This window comes from Fusarium keratoplasticum, chromosome 3 (genome assembly GCF_025433545.1).
Source record: "Fusarium keratoplasticum isolate Fu6.1 chromosome 3, whole genome shotgun sequence".
Lineage (NCBI taxonomy): Eukaryota > Fungi > Ascomycota > Sordariomycetes > Hypocreales > Nectriaceae > Fusarium > Fusarium keratoplasticum.
In genome coordinates this window covers 132,700-150,549 of record NC_070531.1, presented here as the reverse complement: position 1 = coordinate 150,549, position 17,850 = coordinate 132,700, and the positions used below count along the sequence as shown (strand labels likewise).

Sequence of the window (17,850 nt, the reverse complement as noted above, 5' to 3'; positions counted from 1 at the left end):
CGCTCCAACCCTCAACACTTCCCTTAGAAATTATCTCTTCTTCAAATTCATACGTGTTTATTGAGTGCACTCTCAATGGCAGAAAAAAGGGACTCACCAAACTCCCTTGCGGGCCACCCAGTCCGCTCCTCAACCCACGTTCAATATCTCAACGACAAAGAGATTGACGAATTTCTCGACGACCTCGACCACAATGGGGATGGTTACATCAACTACGAAGAAGTCGAGAGGAAGCTTGACGAAACCCATCATGAACTCGTTCCCAAGCCGAGTTCCCATCACGTCATACGGCGCGACCACGATGGCGAAGACGACCGCGCTCGACATGCTTTTTTGAGGAGTATCATGGGTTCCGATGCTGAGCGCATTCCAAGGAACGACTTTTCCAAGCTCGTTCGTCAGTGGAGAATCCCGTCCCTACAACAAGCCAAGAAGGAGGAAGAGGATGAGAAGAGCTACATCAAGCGTCTGCCGGGATGGCGAAGGATTCGTGCCTACTGGGCAGTCCACGGCCCAGAGATTGTCTTTATCGGCCTGGTCATCTCTTTGCAATGCGCCTTTGGTGTGTGGCAGCTTGTCAAGTACCAAACTACTCCACAATATCGGGCTGCTTTCGGCTGGGGCGTCGTCATGGCCAAGACATGCGCCGGAGCTCTATATCCGACCTTCTTCTTCCTCATCCTGAGCATGTCGCGGTACTTTTCCACATGGCTACGCAGGTCGTATCACATCTCACGCTTCCTGAACTGGGACCTGTCTCAGAAGTTTCACATTCGCATCTCCTGCGTTGCCATCCTCCTCGCGACATTGCACGCGCTTGGCCATCTGACAGGCTCCTTTGTGCACGGTAGCGACCGAGCGAACGAACAAGAGGTTGCCGATGTACTTGGGCCTGATATGGTGCCTCGTCCTTATGTCGAATACGTGCGATCACTGCCTGGCTTCACGGGAATTACAGCTCTTGGCCTATTTTATCTGCTCTCAATCTTGAGCATCCCTCAGGTTCGCAGGTGGAACTACGAGATCTTCCAGCTGGGCCACTTACTCATGTTCCCGATTATCGGCCTGATGATGGCACATGGCACTGCTGCATTGCTTCAATGGCCCATGTTCGGCTACTTTCTTGCCTTCCCAACGCTTCTCGTTATTGTTGAGCGAATCGTGCGAGTCTTCCTAGGATTCCATCGCATCAACGCCACCATGAAAGTTTTGGACAAGGAGACTGTTGAGATCACAGCTGTCATTCCGAGTGAGCGGCTTTGGAAGTACAAGGCAGGCCAGTATGTCTTCCTTCAAGTTCCACAGATCAGCTTCTTTCAGTGGCATCCCTTCACGGTTTCTTTCTGTCGTGGTCAGAAGATGATGTTGCATATCAAGACGGATGGCAACTGGACGGGGAGACTACGTCAACTGGGAGGTGAATCGGGCGAATGCAACATTGAGATCGGGATCAATGGGCCATTCGGCGCTCCAGCACAGCGCTTCTATGACTTCAGCCACTCCATCATCATCGGTGCTGGTATTGGAGTCACTCCCTTCTCGGGCATCCTCGCTGATCTTCAATACAACGATGATCTGGACCACGGCGGCCCGGGTAATGATGCACCGCGCGGTCGTCATGACTCGGATGCTACTATCAACGACACTTCGATTCAACCAGATCAACACTCCCAACGAGACGTGCTGAATGAAGGCAAGAAGCCCCAGGCTGAGAAATCGCACACATTCTCAGAAGACTATCGCCGCGTGGACTTCCATTGGATGGTTCGCGATCGAAACTACCTCCGATGGTTCTCCGATCTGCTCAACGACGTCTCGCGTAGTCAGGAGTGGCATCGTGAGCACGAGATACACCCCCACCTCGACATCCGCATCAACACCCATGTAACAGCAAAGCGCAAGGATATCTCTACCCATGTTTATCGCTGGTTACTTGAGATGCACCGTACCGAGGAGCATCCTGCCTCCCCTCTAACTGGTCTGCTGAATCCCACTCACTTTGGTCGTCCGGATTTTGAGAAGATTCTTGATGAGCACTATGAGGAGATGCTCAAGTTTCGGGCTAGCAAGCGAATGCAAGAAAGAGAAAAGACTAGCGAGTCGGATGAGGAAGACGAAGAGTTAAAGGTGGGCATCTTTTACTGCGGTGCGCCAGTTGTTGGTGAAATCCTGGCAGACAAGTGTCGTGAGCTCTCCACAAGAGGGCGTCAAGATGGAAGCAAGCTAGAGTATCACTTTATGATTGAAGTATTCGGTTAAGTTGAGGATTAATGCTATTATGCTACACATTGCCTAATCTAATGCCCGTAGTGCCTTGGGTACAGGCCATGCCTGACAATCCTTGAACATTTGCACGATGCCTTTCAGAGCATCTCGTTCCCACGGGTCTGTAAAGTAGTTGCCGTATAATTGAATTGCCAGAGTCGCGTTCACTAGAGCTGGTGGCGTTTCTGGGTGCTGAACGGCAGTACCGCAGACGTCAAGTACCAGGGACCTCACGTCACCTTCGGCTCTCCGGTAAGCTGCACGGGCATCTGCATCACCTCGTCTGCGATGGGTTAGTGGCGAGGAAGAGAAGATCCGGGAAGAATCCTTACCCGAGGAATGGCGATTCAGCAACCAGAATCATCTTGGCCATCATCATATGCTGCATACCCGTGAGGGCGATATTTGACGCGTACCATATCGTCGGAAACACCTCCCCTTTCGTCCTATCCGGGGGTCGGGAAAGGATAGGGGCAAATCGCCCTACAACGTATTGTTCGAGATATCTCTCCTGTTCCTTCAGTCTCTCTATTTGAAGTCAGTATGTCGGAATAAATTTAGTAGAATGTAACTCACGCCAACCAGTTTCAGACTTGTCCTCAAACAGCCACTTTGTAACCTGGCTGGTATGGAAGATGAGCTTGTTTGCTGGTGATATATCTGCCCACTCGGCTGGTGGCTCAACCATCTGTGGTGAGTAGCCTCTTCGAAGTGCATAATAGACCTCTTGTCTCAACGCTATCCAATACGACGCGTTCAAGAGCTCTCGGTGGTGAACCAAGTCATCTGAGGTCAGACTTCGAAGCACAGCATTGAGAATTGCCAGAAAGTTGACTCGTTCATCCATAGGCGCATCGGCAGTACTATCATCGTCCTCTTCATCGTCCATCTCTTCAAACTGACGCAATACCACGGCCGTTGTCACGATTAACTCGCGTGCTTCTCCATCTCTAGTTGTGTGAAACTCTTTGAGCACCGGAATACACTTGAGCATATACTCGACGGCGGCGCCTGGGGTTAGATTCGGTAAGTGTTGACCACGGTAGACAATTCCTTGAGGTGTCTTGAAGGTGGCGACCCGACACATTCGGCGTGTTGAAACGGCAAAGATTGCGTTGAGGAGAGGGGGGTATTTTCGGGCACGCTCGGGGACGAGAAGCTGAAAGAGCCGTTGGGGGTCAACTAGATCAAACTACATCACGATCAGTCTGCATTCCTATCTCCAAGTGCGGTTACCGAGTTACCCAGTGTGAGAGCTCTTCGACGTAGTACCGTAGAAGGCAAGCTTCTTGCACACCATCTAACGGTCGATCCTGATCTTGTGGAGGCTCGAGGCTGTGAAGTATACCGCCCCAAGAAGGTCCTCGCTGTGATAAGACTGGTAGATGCTGGGTAGGCACATGTCGATAGTTTGAAGGGTGTGAATGTGAAAGATGGTCAACACTGGACGGCGATGGTATCATGCCATCCGAGCCTGCAGAATGGAGGATGGTAGAACTGCCAGGAGTTGTCGGTGAGGCTGCCGTGGCAAGAGGTTCATGTGCTAATGCGGCCGGCGCCTCCGCTTGAATGTGGGCTAGATCCGTCCTGTCATCGATAGAGAAGCTATCCCCGTGTATGGGGGGTGACGTCAAACGGGCATTAGTATCCCTCTCTGCAGCGATCCTCCGGGCTGGGCGTTTCGGTCCAGTATGGAGTCTAACTATGCATATATATCAGCATTGAGTAACAGAAAGGTGGCAATCAGTCTCACATTCTTTTGCGCTGCTATTGACCCAATTTTGTGTCTCGGGAAACTGCGCATCGTACTTGGCAGAGGAGCCATGTCTGAAGGGCCGTTTCCGTCCTGGGCGGATACACTGTAGTCCCTTTGTTCGACACCGATTACATTGAGGTATATCATCGTCACCTAGGTGGTACAACGCAGTAAGACACCGTCAACTATCTTGAATGCCAAGCGGGCAGTCAGGAGACCGGCTGCATACAGGGGCATGCTTACATTTAAGGTGCTTCCCTATCTCGGAGAACCCTCATTAGTCAGCCGACCTACCATAGATGATAGCTTATCTCTCATACCTTTGCATTCCGAACAGGGGTTTTTTAAAGAGGGCATGCCGTTACGCACCCGTGGCTCGGTTCTTGCTGTCGCAGTGTGATATCCAGAGGCTGAAGAATGTAGCAAGCCTCGGCGACCAAAAGTGGGCCGTGGCCCCTTCCCCAGGCCCACTCTGTGCGGGGTAAACGCGAGCTTCCTCGGCCAAAGTTGCTAAAAATTGCAACGGAAGGAAGTAATCCCGAGCTCACGTGTGACCTGTGAGTGTAGGGTAGGTCAAGAGGATGGGCAAAGAGACCAAATGTGAGGAATAGGACCACGAGTTTGGGCTTGAAACTTAAATGTTGATATCTATTTCAGGCTATATGTAGTTTAAAGTTTAATGAATTTTTATATCTCGTTTTTTAAATAGATATGAATAGTTGTGCTGGAAAAATACCAAAAGCAAAGGTTCCCCTCCAAGCCAGAGTAAGATCTAATCGTTTGAAGCCACTACTCAATTACAATCCAGTCTCCAGCATAGAAGAACACGCTCAAATGGCAGTACATATGGAGATCAGAAGTAAAGATACTTCGAAGGACTCGATAGGTCAGTACAGAACATCTAATCAAGGTAAACAACAAATAAGCTGGACGGCTTGCACACGCCTGCGTCTACTGCACTCACAAGGTACATAACGGCTAACCATTTACCAAGGGAGGATGAAGCAGACATATCACAGAGACAATAAGGACGCAAGCAATGACACGTATTAGTTGGATGTCATACCTGCTGCGGTATCACCTAAGCAATCAATTCCTCAGACAGACACTGCCAACGCGTTCTCACCATGCCAAGGGGATAAGTTGACATCCATCCATGTTTACTACAATCACATTGACCAATGAAACGCCTCTGAGTGAGAGCAAGTTTGGCTTCAAGTAGTTCAGGTTGCAAGAGGAGATGCGTCGCGTAAAATATGCGATTCCCACAATGATATACCTGAGCAGAATATTGAGTGAACCATGTCGCTGTAATCCAAACTCCGCATCGACAATCAGTTTCGGTCCTTATTGAGAGAAAAAAGAGGCCTCGCCGTAGACAAGAGACTTCCACAGGGGAACATGTCGACGACGCGCTTCTGACATCCCACTGCTGTCGGCTTTCCAATATCCAAGCACTGACCCGAGGTTTTCCCCGATCTCATTGCTTGATGATTTAATTTGTAAGTGGCGAAGCTGAACGACTCCACGACCTATAACACCGTTATGCACTGGAATTAAGGTTATTGGATCCATCTGTATGGGTCGAGCGATACAAGTCTGGACTGATCTAGCGAATGATGCAACCGGAGGATCCTCTGTTCGTCATTGTTGCAGTGAAGCTGGAATATCGGATAGAGTGGGATATGCCGCAATTGAGACGGTCATTCCAAAATCGATCGGAAGAGCCGAAGTGATCGGAATGCGTGTCTTGTGTATTCCCTGGCCCCCCTTTTCGGTGAGCGCGGCTGAAGGATTCCTCGGCAAAGTCGCAATTCTGGCAAACACACCGAGAGCTTGAGCCTGTCAGATCTTGGAGAGCAAGGTCAAGCATTACGAGATGATTGTAGTCAATTCAAAGCCTGCAGCAAAGTGGAGGGACCGCGAACGATTGTGCTATGCCAAGCTCATGATCTCCCACTCGGCCCCATTTGCCGCGACCGCTCTTCTCGGGATGTCTCTGCTTGCTGGGGCCACCCTTGGCCCAGATGTGCAACCCAATAGCGGGGACCCCGACTCAGCGCTGAGAGAGGGCATGGTGTCCCGGAAAGTGGGCTTTCTCCGGTGCCAGTTGGTGGCAAGCCCGGAGAGATGAGGTGCGAGTCAGGTAGGGATCTGAGCTGATCGCGTGGGATGAGACTCGCAACGGCCGCTGGGAGAGTTTGTCTTGCCACTCGGTCGGTCTTTTGGTTGTACAGATGATCATTTAGGGTCTATCAAAATCTTTGAGAATTGGGGTGCACTATCTTGTTGATTTGTGTGACCTAGAGTCGCACATGCATCGATTGCTTCCACCAGGCTCATCTGCGCTGTTTATGCCAGCTTCGGCCAAGCCTGAGAATTCTATAAGAAGGAAATCGGAAATCCTATTTTCAGCCGGTGCCGAACTTCCACTTTTCGCCCTGCCATTAAACCCCATGTAGAAAAGTCTCGGGAAACGCGCCATCACCATCGCCACGAGGCCGTTCATCCCACCAAGCTTAAACCCAACGGGAGGCTTGCCGAGACATCTCGAGCCAATGGCCCAGACCACATTAGCCATTCAGGCATTGGGTTATTGCCGTTGAAAGGCCACTAAATGAGACGGTTTCGCTGTCGTCATCTTGCGGCTTGCCAACGCACGTCAAGACGCGCCACGTCTGGGCGAACGCCCCCACTGAGACGATGGGAAGTTGAAGGATGCACGGCAAGATCTTGGCTCCCGAATAAGTTATTGCCAAGCTTACGACCAACAAGCATGTCCGGGTCTGCCCATCCCCGTAGCCCCGGGTTCCCAAGCTGTACCCCTAGCCTAGCCCGCTTTGGGGACCTCTAGCTCGGGGGTAGGGGAATCTAGACTACCCATACGTTATCTCGACTTCTGATGTCGTTATCGGTTAATTTTTCGGGCATCCCACTAGCGAGCTTCAGATTTGCCCATGACCTCATCCCATCCTAGCTATGGCGAAAATGGGTCAGGGTGCGTTTTACTGGTTGTCGTTTCGTGCCAATGTTTCTGGACACGACGTAAACTGTCTCTTTTTGGAAGGAGCTTAAGTTCTACTCGCATCGTTATCTGAAGGCGAAAAGGATTCAGGTAGGTGCGAGGTCTTGTGTATGGTTGGGGGTTATGAGATTGAGTTGGCAGTGTGACTGTGTGCTTGGTTGTGGTGCAACACACGAAAATCCATGCCATTTACCGCTTCTGTGGAAGACAGTGGCGGTAATCTGGCATTGTATCTCCCCGTAGAGCCCACTGTAAAAGCGCAATCTATTGTCGCTGCATTGATACTATTCAAGTCCGAGCTTCCCAGATGAGACAAGCTGGCCTCCTGGACCTAGGCACAAAGGCTATATGACCGACCCTTGAATAGATGGTGCCACTAGCAGCAGGCAAGTCAGATAGCCTGCATGGTCGGGATCCCACCTCGAACCGCTAGAGTTTGTGGGGTCATGTGTGTTGGTCGAGAGCGTACAGAGTAAGGTTGCCAGGGTCCATGGCAAAGTTTATGGCCTTGGGGAGGATTGTGTCATTCTCGGCGATATTGGCGTAAAGTGTATCTCGAAGTATCTCAAATTGAATATATACCTTGGAATCTGCTCCTGTGTTTCAGTGTCTCATCCCATCGGCACTTTTCAGCCTCAGCGCTTCAAAGCCAGCAACAACTTCAGCACGCGAGACATCGCGCCCTGCCGGCACTTCTTCCTCTGTTGTCTGTCACACACTTGTGCAGTAACCATGGGGTTCGCAGGCCTTTTTGACGGCTCCAAGAGCACGGCCCACGTTTCAACCGACCCCGAAGCCAGCGACTCTGAGCCCTCTGTCATTCACGATGGTGGTCTCGCATACACGCGTGTCAAGGGAGGTAACGGCTCCAAGCCGTCCTATCAGGAGGCTGTTGGTGCTCCGGTCGAGTCCAAGTCTCCTCTTGGGTATCATGTGGGATGGCTGACTGTCATCTTTCTCAACGTCAGTGAGTAGTATCTCGCCTCGTCGTTGGAGGACCGACACTGACTTTGTTGCAGACATGATGATCGGAACCGGTATCTTCTCTACACGTAAGACTGTCCAATAACTGGCATTGAGTAATCTCATACTAAACAACCTCTAGCTGCGAGTATCCTGAACCGATCTGGTTCCGTCGGCTTGGCCCTCATCATCTGGGTCATCGGTTTCCTCATGGCTGCTGCTGGTTTTGCCGTCTACCTGGAGCTGGCAAGCTATTTCCCCAACCGAAGTGGTTCCGAGGTGGTGTACCTCGAGCAGGCCTATCCCAGGCCCAAGCACTTCTTCCCCGTCACCTTTGCTGTCCAGTCGGTCATCCTCTCTTTCAGCAGCAGCAATGCAGTCGGTACGTCATTACGGGTTTTGCATTGGCGTTCTCAGCTTAACAGCGCCTAGTTCTCTCCAGGTATCTTTGGAGAATGACCGGCGATACGCCTAGCGAGTGGCAGATGCGAGGCGTGGCAATTGCTGCTTACACCCTCGCCGTCATCTTTGTGGTTGCTAGCAACAAGTATTCATTGTGGCTTGTCAACTTTATCGGCACACTGAAGCTCCTCACTCTGGTCTTGTTCGTCAACCTGCTGCTTTTCATTCCTTCGGACACTAACAACATGTAATAGCATCAGTATCGCTGGCCTTGTCGTCCTTGGTGGAAACGTCGACCGAATTCCCGATCCCAAGGCCAACTTCCGCAATGCTTTCGATGGTGAAACACCCAATGGTAATGATCTGGCTAGTGCATTCGTCAGCATTGTCTTTTCCTACGCCGGATACTGGAATGCCTTCAACGTCGTCAACGAGATCCAGAACCCCATCCCCACTCTCAAGCGAAACGGCACTGTTTCTCTGCTCACTGTGGCTATCCTTTACATGCTTTGCAACATTGCTTACTTCGCCGTTGTGCCCAAGGAGGAGTTTGCTGAGGCCAGCGAGATCGCCGCCTCCGTTTTCTTCACCAAGCTGTTCGGAGGAAGCAAGGCTGCTGCCAACGTACTCAACTTCCTCGTTCTTCTGAGTGCCTTTGGTAACCTTTTGGCCGTTTTGATTGGCTCTGGACGCATGATCCGTGAGATTGGAAGGTGAGTTGGTGGTCCCCGAGTTGACAAAGGGCATGCTAACCTCAACCTCCAGGCAAGGCGTGTTGCCTTTTACCAACTTCTGGGTCTCTACGAAGCCTTTTGGAACACCTTTGGGCCCATACTTTGTGAAATGGGTGCTTACATTCATTATGATTGTTGCTCCTTCAGCCGGTGATGCATTCACCTTTGGTACGTGGACCTTGTGGCGCGTTGAGGTTTTGGTCTAATATGCCTTCTAGTTGTGAGCTTGGGCACTTACCCGGATGCTATGTTCAAGTTTGCTATGGCTGCTGGAGTCTATGTCCTTCGACGAAGACGCAAGCAGGCCGGCATCAACACCAATGACTTCCAGGCTTGGCATGTGGCTGTCATTTTCTACATCCTCATCCAGGTCTTCATTCTTGTCATGCCCTGGTGGCCTCCCAAGGGCGGCCCCTATGCTGGAGACGTCAGCTTCTGGTATGCTACTTACTGTGTCGTCGGTATTGCCATGTAAGTCCTTTCATCTCCTCTGACCATCCCCATGTCCTGTTACTAACTGGAGGTTTAGTGTCATCATCTGCGGCCTCTACTACGTCTTCTGGATGCACCTCCTGCCAAAGTGGAAGGGCTACCAGATCCGCACTGAAATCACCAACGTTGACGATAACGGAGCCAATACGCATCGCCTGGTTAGAATCCCCAACGCCGAAGTCGCCAAGTGGGATGAAGAGCACGATGAGGCTGGTAACTTGCGCCAGAGGCGTGTGCCAAGCTCGGGAGACTCGGGCAAGGAGTAATCGGAGAAGAGTCGAGGGAGTAAGATGGGTGGTCAATCTGAAATTTGCAAGCCAATGCCTAAGGACGAACTTGTCCCTGCTATAGATATCATGCAATTGAATTCATCCTTCATTCAACCATTTCAATGCAATCTCTTGCTCTTGTATCGTTGAACAACAGCTGACGTTGAGTGATCTAAGATGATGGATGAGAGGAGAAAGCATCTGCTCGTCCAGTATGGTCCTGTGTAAGTAGTTGAGGTTGTTGATTATTACCTAGTTGTGAGAGTAAACATTAAACACACTTTTGATAAACGTGGTGTTGCCCTAATAAAGTTCAAGGCATTCAGAGTACTAGAAGATATACAAAGGGTACTAGCTGGTCTTACCAAGCGAACAATTAAGATAGAGGTAAAAGATAAGCCCGCCTCCTCACACGCTAGGACATGCAATGCCAGGCCACAGAGACTGGATGGTGCATTCACAGATAGATTTCTGATAAGATGGTCTCATATCAGTTATAGAATATACTAATATAGATCGTAAGTGATTTCATTAAGAATGCATGCCCTCGTTGTAAAAAGAAAAAATTTGAACCAAACACCCTGTACTACAGAATGATACACTGAATCCCATCCTACTCCTTCGCATTGCTTGCACAAGTCCATGGTTTTGTGGTGCTTTCTGTAGCAATAGCCTCAATCGAAGCCCACAGGCCAACAACACAGATCAACAGACCCGTAACAAACAGAAGCACGTTGGAAACAAATCTGCATGTCTGCTTCCAGTCCTTGAACCAGTTTCCATGATGCATCCAAAGCCAGAAGATTCCGGGCAGGCCGTAGGAGAACCAACTGGCGAATAAGGCGCAAATAAGTCCTAGCAAATTGTTGAAGATGGGGATCGACTCGGCAATCACCATTGAGATGGCCCAGGTCGAGAAAGTGATGCCGAACCAGGCAAAGTTGGAGAGCTTTGTTCGTCGAACCATGTGCTTGGTGTTGCGGAAAAGTCTGGAGAAGATGTAGGAGGAGGCAACATGGCCGTAAATAACACCAGCAATCACGATGGCTAAATTGATGTTAGTACAGACTATTTACCACTCATCGGGGACGGGAAACATACTAGGAATGGCAATACCCCAAATGGCCTTGCGCATCGTGCTCGAGCCGGCGGCAGAAAGGGCAGGCGAGGGAACATCAGGGCCGACGAAAACGTAGATGACGATGGCGGCGAGGAGATAGAGAGTCGTGTCAACAATCTGGAGGAATGCCAGAGCCTTGGGCCAATCCTCGGGCTTCTTGAACTCGGCGATGACACTGAAGAAGCAAGAGTGACTCGCTAGAGAAGATGTTAGAAAGATGATGCGGGACAGAACGGATGTGGGCGCTCATACAGAAAGAAATGGCGATGTTGGTGACAGCCAGGAATGCGCTTGTGAAGCCAAGCTCTCGCGCAATGTGGAAGCTTCCGGAGCCAATGGGCCGCTCAGCTGCAACGTCTCCAACCGTGATGAGAACCGCTGTCGTGATGGACAAGCAGGCTAGAGATAAATGTCAGCTTATATGTTAAGGATGTAGCGCCAGCGGAAAACTCACAGGCAATCGACATGTAGCTCGTATACTTCAAAGTTCTGGGTAGGTTGAGAACCCAGAATACCGCCAGACCGACAACTGCCCACACAATGGTGCACGTAGAGCTGCTAGTGAGGGTATTCAGGCAGATGGTCCAGGTCAAGAGGTGGCTGCCCATGACAAAGACCTGAAAGATAACCTGCGCCCAGCCAAAGAACTCCTGGAAGACGCGTCCCATTCCAATCGACTTTCCAATGACTTCCACGGCATCTCCAAAGTTTTGGACGAAGGGGTATTGCTTTCTGAATTCGGCAAGGACGAGACCAGAGTATGTCGATAAGCAGCCCATGACGAGGATCAGGACGATGCCAGGAACGAGGCCGACGGTGGCGAGCACTGAAGGTAGCGAAAGAATTCCAAGAGAGACAGTTTCCGCAATCAAGACGATTCCTCCTTGCCTGAATCTTGGTCAGCACCAATTGACACAGTCGCCAGACTGTACCTACCACCACGTCAAAGTCTTGTAATCAATCAATTCGCCGTCTTCTCCATCCAACACCCTGCTACCGCTATCCACTGCGGTGTCGAAAGTAGGAGGAGCTTCATTGTTGACAGCCTTCTCCGCGTCTGGGGCGGCATCGTGATGCTTCGGTACTTGCGAGTCTGCCATTGTGCTCTTGAGGAATGTGTGGTTCAACGATACACGTTCGTGAGGACACTTCCTTTATAAGGCCTCGGCGAAATCCAAGTTGGCTGCGGGGTAGTTAGATAAGAAATTGGATTTCTGGAGAAAGAGAAAATGCAGCCTCAAAGGTTTAAAGAAGGTTCCGGGGGCGAAGGCGGTCCGCCGGCACCGGTCATTAAGAAAAAAAAAAAACCATCACATCCTGCCGAGTCAAGTTGACCCACAGAGAACGAATTTTCGGGCCATGCCGATGACACCGACCGCGCACCGAGTTCGGCCTTGATATGTAGATGAAGCTATTTAGCAGATCTTCCTGGGCTAGGGACCTAGAACGAGGTCGGCCAAGACATCGAATGACCCAACTGCCGGGGTTCAACATTGCAGGGGCTTAATCCAGCCAAATTCTAGGGCTGGGCGATAGAAATTGAGTAATGGTTACGTTATGGTCCCACAAGTTGGTAAATCTTCAAAGGCCGTTTGTCGTCTGATTGCTAGCAGCTCTCCACAGTCATGAGCCACAGGACTCATCTCGAACGTCTCCCCAGGAAGAGCACGTTCAACGATCTGAATCTCGCAGCTGTGATCAGTGCGGTGTTGCTTAGACAGCCTCAAAGATGTCTGACATCATGACGCGCTTAACGGAGGTTGATAAACTTTTCAGCCTCCTTCGTGACAAGTGCATGCAAGCTTTTTCTCCCCTGTCGGAGGCTCAAATGCCGCTGCTTCTAGCCGATTTCTGGAATCGTTGAAACCTTTCTAGCGCACTTTCTCTGTCCAATGGCAGACGCTGACGCCTTTACTCGAGTCATAGTGGATCTTTTTCCCTTGCCACCATTCGCCCGCCGATCACGGTCCGAGGTGGTTCGTTCGGAGCTTGCGATGCTTGGCCAGGAACGTTGATGGAGACGCCGCGGCAGTATGGAGCCGCATGTTCAGACCGCCCCGGGGAGGCTCAGGCGTCTCCGAACAGTCAGCAACAAAGGCCTCGACAAGGGTGGATGCCATTGCGACCCTTGAATCTTTCAAGGGTCATGTGCTTGGCAGCCTCCGTCCAAGGTGCCACTCCGGGGTAGTACATACAGGTAGAAAGCTTGTCTCACACAAATCTCTGTACTTTCCTTGGCGTGACCTTTCTCTTTAATTCATGGCTGCAATTATTCCCCAGAATATTAATAAGTAGTCGACGCAAGCTGGTGCCGGCGAGGTGGCACTTCTTGATCACACCCATATATAGAGTCCGGCCCTCGCCGTGGGCAATCTGGAACCCGACCACATAAAAATACTCGAAAACAGTTTATTGATGAAATCATGCACCGTGATTCCTCCCTATTGGAGCAGGTAGACTTCTAACATCTGTGTCAGATTGCTCGTCTTGACACATGTACATGGATGGCTTCATGGAACCGCGGGTTAGGAGAAGAAAGCAGATCAAGGTTATGAAGCATTCCAGATCTTCGAGCTCACTAGTGTAAAATTTACTACGTATGCGTGCTGGTGAGCCAAGATAAACTGCTGCTCCCTTTGAAACGCTTGTCGGGGTTGGTCACCCATCCTAAAAACCTCCACGCCTTGCAATTGGTCAGAGGCCAGACCATGATGGAATGATCAGATATTGAGTTCCCTCAGGCCAGATGCAAGGGAGATAGCTTAAAAATCCCCGTGGAAGAGGGCGACAAGCCCTGTGGCCGTCAAAACAGCCTAGAGCTGAAGGTCTTCGGGGGCCTTGCAGCAGGTCCAGCAAGGCGAGTTGGAAGTGCCCTGCGATTTTGTCAGCTTTCACATCACATACATCCCCTTGGCAAGGAATTATGCTACCATGTTGTTTGAGTACTAAGTCATGTTAGAAAAAGGTGAGCGGGGGTAAAAGATGGGACAATTGACACTCACCCAGCCATCAGGGCAAGTAGGCACAGAGTGCCAGCAAATTGCAAGACAAATCGGGGAGTCCTCAATCTTGACGGTTCCCTTGGGCGTGGAACCCTGAGCGTGATGCGAGGGAGATTGGGAGACTTGGATACGAAGACTGGAGTTCAATTAGCAAAACTATTCATACATACCATGAAAATACCAAGTAAACAACCCCATTCTCGGCATTGAAGCCAGGTTGCTATTGTAAAGACTTACGTGATGTCTTCATTGGCTTTGCCAGAAGACCAGGGCATGGCGGCGATGCCATGGGCGAGAAAGATGATGGAAGCAGCAGAGAACTTCATGTTGATTCTTTTGCAAGCAGCAAGGTATGTAAGACGTTTTTGGAGAGAGGATGTTTGAGTCTGAATGAGCTTGATGGTAGATTCTCGTCGAGATGAACCGACACCTTTATGTAGTCCTGTAGGCACAGAGTCAACCTATACCACGCGAACATGAACGCCTAGTTCGCTCTTTCGTTCTCGTGCACATGTAACCTTTTCCCCTCACTAATTTTCTGAGGTAACTGCGATTCACTGTGAAACGACTCCGGATCAACGTGTGGGTGGCTGAAATGACGGCTTCCGATGTTGTGTGATACACCGTGCGACATGGATCGGCGTGCCTCGGGTAACCTGTCTGTACTCGTTGTTGTATAACCGTATTCAAACGAACTGGAGCACTCCTTAAGGACAGTCGCAAATATATAAGAATATTACCTACCCAGTGAAGATATCTATAAGTTGACGTTGAGCTGGTCGGTCATGTATGCTTCGAGCACTCTTAGATCATGAAACAAGTCATGTCTCTCAACCGGTTCTCTCTACTACGTTCCCATGCTCATACGTGTTTCATAAGTGGTGAGTTGTCTTACGAGACCAATACCAAGACATACTCATGTCCTATCGACTCATGCAGCAAAACACGACATACAACACGACAGGGAAATGACCCTGGTGGTACGGCTTGTCTCTGAAGAGTTAGATTCTATGGTCAAATGCCAGGACGCTCGGCATTTGCGTCATTCATTTCAGTCAGGCTCATCGGGTCCTCGGCAGAGAGGTTCGGGTTCCTCGGGCCAGGGACTGTTCGTTACTTGTATACAGGTGTTGTGCAACATGGGGCCTGTGATACGGTGCACTGAGGGGAATACATGATACGGCACTGCTTCTAACGGGTGGACAAACTGATGGATTCCGTCGGCTGTTGTTATGACTCTAACATTGTCATAAGAGCAAGTTATGTAAGCATTAAGAAGGGGTATAAAGTCTTATGTTATGCATAATTAATAACTGTCTCTTTTGCTGTTAATACCAGTGGCCATTGTATAGACGTCATTCACGAAAAGAAAATAACAACAGAACCGTGACGTAGTCCACGGAACTGTCCCGGTGGGCCTTGTTGGTATGTTGGGGTTGGCGACGGAATGTCTCCGTACGTCGGTATCATTCCGACCCCTCGCAGCCATAGATGAGGCTCTGTGAGACTCAACTTGTATGGGCATGATAATAAAACGTTCTTTTAAACGGTAATTATGCTGCGTCTGCCATTGTCGAGGATGTTTCTTCAGCCAACTCGCTTTTCACACCAAACCACTATCGCCAAGCTTACACAATGATCGATCAAGTCAGCCAGTGTCTCCTTCGCTCCAGTGCAAGGGCAAGGATCTTTGCATTTAGCTTGATAGTTACTCTGTTGATATTCTTGGTATTCGTGTTTGTTACTCAGTACTTTAAGCCCTCAGGGAAACGGAACCTCAAAGATGGTCGCACGTCTCGTCTTCCTCCTGGCCCACGCGGCCTTCCCATCCTTGGGAACCTGCTCAGCTTGAGAGAGGGACGCCATGATCCGGACCACGCGTTTGTAAGTGTCGTGTGTCTGAGAATAAACATTGCTGAACATGAAACAAGCTCCGGCACATTGCCAGCTTCGGAGAAATGACGACGGTGCATCTCGGCTCCAAAACTTGGATATTTCTCAATTCTCACCGTACCGTCTCCGAGATTATAGCCAAACGCGGCAGCGCGACCAACACGAGGTCTCCCATGCCCATCTCCAGTGGCCTAGTCAGCCGTAATGGCAGGTCATTGGTCCTTCCTCAAGAGACCTGGACAGAACGTCGACGAGTGATGCACAGCCTTCTCAGCGGCACCGCCTTGAAGCAATATGGGGAGTGGCAGGAGCTCGAAAGCACCCAGATGATGGCCGAGTACCTCTTCAAACCTGGAAAGTGGTACAAGCATCACTATCGCTATGCAAACTCGGTCGTTCATCGGATTGCTCTTGGAGAGCGTCTGGGCAAATCGACTCAAGAGCTGACCGACCTCCAAAACTGTGTCACCTTTTTCGTTGGAAGCATTGGATCTAGCATCATCGATTGGTTTCCAGATCTCGCCAAGTTGCCCAAGTTCATGCAGCCGTGGCGTCGTCACTGGCAAGCTCTGGGTGACTGGAACTACGACGTGTACAACTCATGGTGGGCGCCTATCCGGAAACAAGTGGAGGAGGGGACCGCGCCGCCGTCCTTTGTGCGCGATGTGCTTCTCAACAAAGATACGAGGTACAAGGGAGATGACCAGGACTGCATGTATGTTGCAATGCAGCTGATCGAGGCGGGGAGTGACACTACACGAGAGGCGCTTAACATCATGGTCATGGCAATGTTGGAGTATCCCGAACCGTTCCGCAAGGCCAGAGGCGAGATTGATCAACTGTGCGGCATTGGGGAGCAAGCAAGGCTGCCGGTTCTTTCCGACATGGCCGACCTGCGCTTCATCTGCGCCATTGCGAAAGAAGTCTTGCGTTGGCGGCCCATCTTCATCGTGACCCCAGATCATGTTGCTTCGCAGGACATTGAGTTTGAGGAATACAGGTTTCCAGCCGGTACGGGCTTTGTCATTAATGAAGTCGCCGTGGGCAACGAGTGCGAAAAGCCTGACATTTTTTATCCGGAACGATGGATGAATGGCCATGAAACCGACATCAGCCATGGGCTCTGGCAGTTTGGAGGAGGCAGGCGAATCTGTGTCGGATATCGTTTGGCCCAGAGAAGCTTGTTCATCAACATGGCGAGACTTATCCAATGCATAGACTTCAAGGCGGTTTGTTAAGCTCTACTCATGGTTTTGGAACTAGTTGCTAACCAGGCTTACAGGATGGTCCGTATAACGGGAGGATCCTCAACCTGGAATCAACAGATGAGCCTTTCCCAGTCAAAGCCACCATCCGCAGTAGAGAGTACGAGAGGTTAATTGTCGAGGAAGCGACTAGGGCTGGCGTTTTGGAAGATGCGAAACTCGATCGGGATTAGTCGTTGAGTACGATGGTGCTGGTCTTCGCAACCTCACAACGTGGTGATTCACGATAAATTCGTAGTCCTTTCGAAGCTGTTCGTAGGAAATAAACGCAGGATAACCAATAAATAACCTTGAATAACTCATATTGAAGTTCTATGACACACGCAGGGCTCATCTCCTTTCGTCGATGGCGGAGCGCTCGTTTCTGGTATCGCCGATACCACCTCCAAAGCCGGCGTCTGCCTTTGACATTCGGGCACTTTAGTGCTGCTTCACGCCTTAAGCATAACCTCAAGTGAAGCCGGCGTTGTGAAGTCACCGTCGACCTCACGGATAGTAGGAGCTCTATCATGTTTCCCTCATTGGAATAGGTCACGCTGTTCAAGGGTCAAAGTGTGGCGCCAGATATCTCGACTGGACAAGATGCGTGCACAGATGACAGACCATGTTAGCCCCGTTCCTCTACACGAGTCACATTTGCTGCACCGAGGTAAAGCTCGGGACA

General features: G+C 50.5%; 5 protein-coding genes and 1 pseudogene across 6 annotated transcripts, besides 1 other annotated feature; 3 read left to right on the top strand and 3 right to left on the bottom strand.

Annotated features, from left to right (window-relative positions):
- Positions 1 to 75: 75 nt before the first annotated feature.
- Positions 76 to 2,259, top strand: NCS57_00342000 (uncharacterized protein; the record flags this gene model as incomplete). Its single annotated transcript, XM_053053415.1, has 1 exon — positions 76 to 2,259. The coding sequence occupies one exon, from the start codon at positions 76 to 78 to the stop codon at positions 2,257 to 2,259; it is 2,184 nt and encodes a 727-aa protein (XP_052915575.1).
- Positions 2,260 to 2,292: 33 nt separating this feature from the next.
- Positions 2,293 to 4,168, bottom strand: NCS57_00341900 (uncharacterized protein; the record flags this gene model as incomplete). Its single annotated transcript, XM_053053414.1, has 5 exons — positions 2,293 to 2,548; positions 2,598 to 2,793; positions 2,842 to 3,457; positions 3,510 to 3,967; positions 4,075 to 4,168. The coding sequence occupies 5 exons, from the start codon at positions 4,166 to 4,168 to the stop codon at positions 2,293 to 2,295; spliced, it is 1,620 nt and encodes a 539-aa protein (XP_052915574.1).
- A 3,610-nt stretch (positions 4,169 to 7,778) lies between these two features.
- On the top strand, positions 7,779 to 9,903 carry NCS57_00341800 (uncharacterized protein; the record flags this gene model as incomplete). The annotated part of the gene is made up of 8 exons (XM_053053413.1): positions 7,779 to 8,013; positions 8,066 to 8,098; positions 8,152 to 8,391; positions 8,442 to 8,613; positions 8,666 to 9,124; positions 9,177 to 9,313; positions 9,364 to 9,616; positions 9,675 to 9,903. The coding sequence occupies 8 exons, from the start codon at positions 7,779 to 7,781 to the stop codon at positions 9,901 to 9,903; spliced, it is 1,758 nt and encodes a 585-aa protein (XP_052915573.1).
- A 616-nt stretch (positions 9,904 to 10,519) lies between these two features.
- NCS57_00341700 lies at positions 10,520 to 12,174 on the bottom strand (annotated as a pseudogene). Its single transcript has 5 exons — positions 11,963 to 12,174; positions 11,481 to 11,914; positions 11,279 to 11,425; positions 11,008 to 11,223; positions 10,520 to 10,953 (listed from the first exon to the last, which is right to left on the bottom strand).
- Positions 10,520 to 12,174: a sequence feature.
- Positions 12,175 to 13,839: 1,665 nt separating this feature from the next.
- Positions 13,840 to 14,354, bottom strand: NCS57_00341600 (uncharacterized protein; the record flags this gene model as incomplete). Its single annotated transcript, XM_053053412.1, has 4 exons — positions 13,840 to 13,899; positions 13,957 to 13,971; positions 14,029 to 14,164; positions 14,266 to 14,354. 4 exons carry the CDS (start codon positions 14,352 to 14,354, stop codon positions 13,840 to 13,842), a joined length of 300 nt encoding a protein of 99 aa, XP_052915572.1.
- A 1,309-nt stretch (positions 14,355 to 15,663) lies between these two features.
- Positions 15,664 to 17,359, top strand: NCS57_00341500 (uncharacterized protein; the record flags this gene model as incomplete). The annotated part of the gene is made up of 3 exons (XM_053053411.1): positions 15,664 to 15,912; positions 15,960 to 17,150; positions 17,204 to 17,359. The coding sequence occupies 3 exons, from the start codon at positions 15,664 to 15,666 to the stop codon at positions 17,357 to 17,359; spliced, it is 1,596 nt and encodes a 531-aa protein (XP_052915571.1).
- Positions 17,360 to 17,850: the final 491 nt, after the last annotated feature.